Here is a 7,694-nt window from a genome sequence, read left to right on the forward strand (position 1 = left end):
TTATTTTATTATTCTAAATTTTATGTAAAATTTTATTTTAATTTTAATATACTATCAATATAAAATATTTTATACATATATATAATAAATTTTGCTAACTTATATCCTAAAAACATATTTTAAGATTATTATAAAAGAAAATATTTTATTAAAAATTATTAAAAAATTTAAAACAATTTTATTATTAACTTCTAAAAATGTGTTCTAAGAATGATATATTGATCTAAAAACAAATGTAATTAAATAATCATATAAAATAATACTTTATGAAGTAATAAAAATATAAAATAATGAAAAGCATAAAGCATAGTGTTAAACTTTGGTGAAGAAGAGTGTGAGAGTTAGCAAGGTTTCATAGGCAAAGCCGCCTAATTAATTAACTAAGTAAGAATTTGGCATTTAAGTTGAAAATATAAATAAATAAAGTGGCCCTGCCCCTGCCCTAGTAATACAGAGACTCGTAACACTTTCTGTCTCTCTCTCTCTCTCTCTCTCTCAAAAGTCTGAATCCAATTCCAACTCATTTCCCCAAAAAACGCAAAGGGAAGAAGAGAAGATAACAAGCAGAAGAAAGAGTACTCAAAACACAAAAGAGAAAGTGAAAAGCATTCATTCAGCACAACAACAACAACAAGAAAATTCTAGACATAGAGAGAGAAAAAGGTACAACACTTGCAGGGTTATTATCGTAATATTATTAATCATAATGCCTCTCACCTTACCTCGCCGGAGAATGCATTGAGTTTTTTCCGCCATCACTTTCCAACTCAAAATGAAATCCGACGCAGAAAAAGACCTTCTCAAGCCATCACCGCCGGCAACCGCGGTCGTCTCTACCGGCCGGAGCCGCAGGGTGACACCAACAAGTCTCGTCACCGAACCAGATTCCGCCGTCGAACGCCTCTTACCGAACGGCGATTTGTACACAGGAAACTTCTCCGGGAACGCTCCGAGCGGATCCGGCAAGTACCTCTGGTCCGACGGATGCATGTACGAAGGAGAATGGAAGCGCGGCAAAGCCTCCGGCAAAGGCAAATTCTCGTGGCCTTCCGGCGCAACCTACGAGGGCGAGTTCAAATCTGGTCGAATGGAAGGGTTCGGAACCTTCACCGGATCCGACGGGGACACCTACCGCGGGTCATGGAGCTCCGACAAGAAGCACGGGTACGGCCAGAAACGCTACGCGAACGGCGATTTCTATGAAGGTTCTTGGAAGCGCAACGTTCAAGATGGGCAAGGTAGGTACGTGTGGAGGAACGGGAACGAGTACGTTGGAGAATGGAGGAACGGCGTTATCTCAGGGAGAGGGACGCTGACGTGGCGTAACGGAAACCGTTACGAAGGTCAGTGGGAGAACGGTGTTCCGAAGGGGCAAGGTGTTTTCACGTGGCCGGATGGGAGCTGCTACGTTGGATGCTGGAGTAGGGACCTTATGATGCACCAGCACCAGCTTAACGGTACTTTCTACCCTGGCAGGAGTAGTAATGGGAAGGGTCCCGTTTGGGGGGATAACTTCACCATAACCATGAAGAAGAGGTCCTCCGTCGACGGTGGTGCCGGTGCCGGCGCCGGTGCCGGGAAGATTTGTATCTGGGAACAGGATGGTGATGCCGGTGATATCACGTGTGATATTATTGATAATGTGTCGATGTTGTATCATGATGGAACTGGTTCGGATCGTGAAGATGGTGATAATGTGAAGCTGAATCAGATTCAGAATCAGAATCAGAAGCAGAAGAAGCAGTTTCATACGGAGCCTCGTTGTTTCTCCAAGGAGGTGAAGAGGCCCGGTCAGACTATTTCAAAGGGGCATAAAAACTATGATTTAATGCTTAATCTGCAATTGGGAATAAGGTGAGTCTTTATTTATTTTTTGGTGTCTGAAATGAAATTTCGTCTTTCAATGCTCGCGATTTGAACTGTTTTTGGTTTTTGATTCTGCTAGGTACTCTGTTGGGAAGGAAGCTTCGATATCCAGAGTGCTGAAACAAAGTGATTTTGATCCCAAGGAGAAGTTCTGGACGAGGTTTCCTCCGGAAGGATCGAAGACTACACCGCCGCATCAGTCCATGGAGTTCCGGTGGAAGGATTATTGCCCCATGGTTTTTAGGTATTATGTCTGTTTCGTGTTTTCTTCAACACTTTTTTATTGGCCTCTTGCTTTCTGTTGATCGGATTCTGTTACTGTCCTTTTGATTTTTCAGGCAATTGAGGAAGCTATTTCAGGTGGATCCTGCCGATTACATGTTGGCCATATGTGGGAATGATGCTCTTAGGGAGCTTTCGTCACCGGGGAAAAGCGGAAGCTACTTCTACTTGACCCAAGATGACAGATTCATGATCAAGACAGTCAAGAAATCCGAAGTCAAGGTTAGACTTATAGATACATATCTGTGCTATATAGACTTGTAGCCTTTGTCTCGTGTTGAATCTGTAAACGTCTTTTGGTGTGTGCATTTGCAATAGTGTGTGGGAAATAAGTTCCAAAGTTTGATTGCACTAGTCATATGCAGTGGTCAATGGCCAAATAGACATATGTTTCTGTTTCAGTGATGCCTTGGCTTGTTGTGCAAGTCCAAAGGAGTAGATTGTTGTTGTTAACTTCCTTTCATAATACACACAGTTGGATTTTGTGGAAAGGCTTCTAGTTTTTATAATTTACTGATTATAATGTACTATTGCAAAATCAAAGCATTCAATTCCCTGCATTTGCAACTCTCTGGTGTTATGGACATCTATGTTGATACTTGGATTTGGTGTCTAAACTATAGGTGCTTCTTCGGATGCTTCGAAGTTATTACCAACATGTTTCTCAGTATGAGAATTCACTTGTGACGAAATTCTATGGGGTACACTGTGTAAAACCGATCGGAGGCCAAAAGGTATATTTTTGTACATATATTCTTGTGTTTTTCGGGGTTGACTTTTTGCATCTCAGTTCCTGAGAATTTATCATTCTTGAAATCCAGACCCGATTCATTGTGATGGGCAACCTTTTCTGCTCAGAGTATCCAATCCATAGACGATTTGACTTGAAAGGATCCTCACATGGCCGTACAACTGATAAATCCGAAGAGGAGATAGATGAAACTACCACCCTCAAGGACTTGGATCTCAATTTTGTCTTTCGTATACAAAGAAATTGGTTCCGGGATCTCATGAAGTAAGTTGTTGAGCATGTCCTATCTATTATTTGGCATTGAAAAAATTACAAATCTCTTGATTTAATCTTGTTTTGCTATTATGTCCAGACAAATTGAGCGGGATTGCGAGTTCTTGGAAGCTGAGGGGATTATGGATTACAGTCTTTTGGTTGGCCTTCATTTCCGTGATGATAATACATATGACAAAATGGGACTATCACCGTTTGTATTACGCTCTGGTATGGATTCATTTTCTCCTCATTGTATTCAGCTGATAAGTTTTATGTTATTGTAAAAAAGTGATAAAAGTTATTCTGTTGAACCTTTTAGGTAAAGAAGATTCCTATCAGAGTGAAAAGTTCATGCGTGGTTATCGATTCCTCGAGGCTGAGTTACAAGACAGGGATAGAGTTAAATCTGGACGGTATGTTGACATTTGTTCCAGCTCCTTTAAATTATTTTAATTTTAAATTGATATTGCGGCTTGTTTTAATTTGTAACTCCTGCATCCATACAAAGTAGATGGCACTATGAATTCCCTCAATCAGTTTTTAGTTCCCACAAAGACCAAAGAAAGGGTGCATGGTTATTGCTGTCTCTTGAAAAGCCTAAGATGTTGTATAGACTTGTATATGCAATTATGCATGCTATGTTTGAGCTGTGACTTTTTAATGGCATTCTAGAAGCCTAGTATTTCCCATGGTATTGTTGAATTGATGATTTCCATGGTAATAATTGAAAGTAGCTTGAATTATCTTAGGCAAGTGGGTGGGATAGTTTGGCAGGTTGTGGGGGCACAGGTTGTGGTCCTGATTTCCTTAGAAAGAACTTAAAAGTTATTATTATTTTACCTTTAGCTTGGCAATAATTCCTTGTCAATGGTGATTGTCTCTTGAGATAATTATTTCTGTAGTACCTCTTCATGTATGTTCTTTCTACTTTTGTAGAATTTTCACCCTGCAACTTGATGTATTAATTTTTGTTTCACTTGTTTCAGGAAACCATTGATTAGGTTGGGTGCCAATATGCCTGCAAGAGCAGAGCGCATGGCCCGGCGGAGTGATTTCGATCAATATACAACCGTCGGAATCAGCCATTTGACCCCTTATCGCAATGGAGAGACTAGCGATGTTGTTCTATATTTTGGGATTATTGACATCTTGCAAGACTATGATATCAGCAAGAAGCTGGAGCATGCGTACAAGTCTTTTCAGGTCGACTCTTCTTCAATCTCAGCTGTTGATCCAAAGCTCTACTCCAAGAGATTTCGCGATTTCGTAAGCAGAATATTCATAGAAGACAGGTAGACATGAAAGAAAATGACGGTTAAATTTGCCTGATTGATCCCAGTATCCCGCAAAAACAGCTGGAGATGGAATCCTTCTTGGAGGTTTAGAGTTTGCCAGTGACATGTTGGTCAAGAACAGGTCATCATTTTTATGGCTTAACGAGCGAGCGAGGGAGCTCGCCCAGTATTCAGGTTGTTTTTGTGGCTGAATTTTAACATACAGCCATTGTCAATTATAAGGAAGGTGAATTGAATGCAAGGAGATCTCTGTATATGGAAGATGAAGGAAAGGGTCTTTTTTGTTTCTTTTTTCCCCCTCTTGAAGGGGTTGTGGAATTTTTTTGTGGTTACATGATGTGAAGATGATAGGTGGAGGAATAGTTTAGTAATAAAGAAAATGTACAGTTTTTATAGAAAAAAGGATAATGGGTATGCGATTTTTTTCTTCTTCCATTTTTGGTTTACTAGTTTGAGATGTTTTGGAGACATGGTTATGAAGTGGACGAGTCACTTTCTTTTGAATGTAAATAGTACATATGGCACTCTTTCGTTTGAAGAACATTAAAATGTTTTGCAGTGAAAGCGACGAGGGTTGTGCTGCATGGAAATGGTAGTGGTATGAAAAGCAGAGAAAGCAAGAGAAAGATTCGGTTGGCTTCCTTGTTTATCCTCCTCAATTTTCTCTACTTTCTCACGCCTTCCACTGTTTGTACAACAACAAATATTAATTAAACTTGTTCAATGTTTGACTCTTCATTTTTAAATTCTTTCCTTTTCGGGGTTTATTGAGAAGATAAAAAGTACTCCTCCTACTTGTATTAGTATCAAGTTCTAATCTCGAAGCCTGTCTGATTGCTTAATTGTGGTCGTGGCGCTCCCTGATTCGCTGAAGTAAGTAAAACGGCTATGGATTTTAATGAAGAGGGGAATGGGATTTTGTAAAACAAATCTTATGTTATGTCTTGTCAATTTTACTTTGGGAACCGTGTAAGATGCGTCCCATTTCTGAATGCTCTTTGAAATTCACTGCGCAGGTCAAACTCAGTGGCAGGTGAATATTGTGCTTTTCTCAACTCACAAATTTATTTATTCTTCTTTTATTTGTCTACTTAAATATTTTTCATTATTTAATTGCATGTAAAGCTTTATACACACAGATTTACTATCCTTGATTCAATGTAATAGTTGAGGTGTATGTTAGTTTCATGGTATATAAAATAAAGTAGTTATTTTTATATAAAATTAATAATAAAAAATTATTAAATAAAAATTTAATTAAATTTATTAAATTATTTAATAATTTTTAATTATCAATTTCAAATGCAAAATTCGGCCATAAAATAAAGGGCTGTTTGTTCCATTGTCTTGTTGCTGAGACATGAAGCAAACAATGTACGCTACGTCACTGTGAGTGCAGGAAGGCCCTACCCTTCTCTTCCTCTTCTTTCCCTCATTTCATTTTAATCCACTAATTATTAATTAACCAACCAATTCCACCTACAACTTCCTTAATTACCTCCTTAATTTATTATTCATAAAAAAATCCTCTACAATAATAATATTAAGAAAATAGTAAAATAATACTTTAATTATTTTTAAATTTATAATATTTATTATTTATGAATTTTACTATCTTAATTTAAAGATAATTAATAATGTATTTTTTTTCTAATAACAATATACTTTTAGAAGAGTCGAAATCTTATTTATATTCTAATACTAGCGTGTGCCTTCCAAAATTAAATTATTTGACCTCAGTATTTGACAACTAATTTATCCTCTACATAAATTTTCCTACATATTTTTTTGTTTAACATTTAAGAGGATTTTTTAGAAAACCATACTACTTTTTGGATACTCTTTCGAACTTTATTATCAATTAAGAGTTTAATTAATCTAATTTCAAGAACTAGAACTACCCTTCTCAGCATAGCTTTTATCCTTTTATTATTCTAATTCAAATTCATGATTCACTATGAAGAAATATGGTAATTATCAATTTATCATTACTCTTTAAAATTTATGTTTCAATAAAGGAAAAGTATACGTTATCAAGAGAGAGTCTGCCAACTATTACCAACACGTGATAAATTAGGATTAAACCATGATTAATTTAGATGTGGCTTTATTTAATAGATGGACTTCATGTCCAGTCCAACTCAAGTTGGCAGATTTTGACAGATAAAAAGTTGGTAACGTAGCACTACTGTTCAATAAAATGTGTCAAATAGATGATAATGAAACGTTTCATTGGAAGATGGCAAGCACGTGTTAGATTGATTCATCCTTGACCAACAAGTTCATAAAAATTAAAGTGTCAAAGTGTTGCATAAACAAGCATTAAACCTCACCATATATTAATTATTCATGGATCCGTACAATAACAAATTCAAAATAAATAAAAAAAAAATCCCCGAAATTGTGCTTCTCCGTATTTAATAGGAACACGCCTTTGCCCTTTTTATTTTGTTTAAGCAGAGAGGCAATTGCTTTTTCCATGTGCTCTCTGTCATTCCCACCATACTATTGAACAATAATTATAAAATTACTTAGATTTAATTACGACAAATGTTAAAGTTGTTAATCCAAAAGATTTTATTAAAAAATATAAAATTTACATTTTGGGTAAAGCTTATTTTTTATTTTTGAAATTGTCCCAAAAATTTTTAATTTATATCAAATATATTTTTAATAACTAATTTTTTAAAACTTTAGTACCAAATTCAACAATTTCATAAGAACAACTTTCAATACAAACGAATCAAGCATAATTTTTATTCATTTTTGTTGGACTGATTCTAAATTCTTTAAAAAATTTGTTAGTTAGGGATATATTTGATGCAAATTAAAAAAATTTAAAATAAAATTAAAACAAAATAAAATTTAAAAATAATTTAAAAATATTTATTAAAATTCAAAGACAAAAAAAATTATACTTTATCTTTATATTTTTTATGTATTTTATATATTTATTAAAATAAAATATTTACAATCTTTTACTAATAATGATATTAATATATATTTTTACCATACATGTTGGTTAAACTTTTAATTATTTTATTACTTACCAAAAGACGAGTTTTGTGTATATCAAATAATAATCACTGCATATTGTAAGTACATATAACTTGTTTAATTAAATAATTAAATTAATCTGCACCCCCACATTGATTCAGACTGAAAAAAGCGACCATTCATCTCGATTTATGTTCAGCATGAGATTGAAGCAAATCGGTTTCTTGATCTCTTACAATGATGGGTTC

The 7,694-nt window shown here is 35.3% G+C and overlaps 1 protein-coding gene across 1 annotated transcript; it reads left to right on the forward strand.

The window, feature by feature from the left end:
* Positions 1–463: 463 nt before the first annotated feature.
* LOC130944643 (phosphatidylinositol 4-phosphate 5-kinase 1) lies at positions 464–4,953 on the forward strand. The gene is made up of 8 exons (XM_057873065.1): positions 464–1,854; positions 1,946–2,110; positions 2,205–2,370; positions 2,772–2,882; positions 2,970–3,163; positions 3,252–3,382; positions 3,474–3,567; positions 4,141–4,953. Exons 1-8 carry the CDS (start codon positions 773–775, stop codon positions 4,448–4,450), a joined length of 2,253 nt encoding a protein of 750 aa, XP_057729048.1. The 5' UTR covers positions 464–772; the 3' UTR covers positions 4,451–4,953.
* Positions 4,954–7,694: the final 2,741 nt, after the last annotated feature.

This window comes from Arachis stenosperma, chromosome 8, assembly GCF_014773155.1.
Source record: "Arachis stenosperma cultivar V10309 chromosome 8, arast.V10309.gnm1.PFL2, whole genome shotgun sequence".
Classification (NCBI taxonomy): domain Eukaryota; kingdom Viridiplantae; phylum Streptophyta; class Magnoliopsida; order Fabales; family Fabaceae; genus Arachis; species Arachis stenosperma.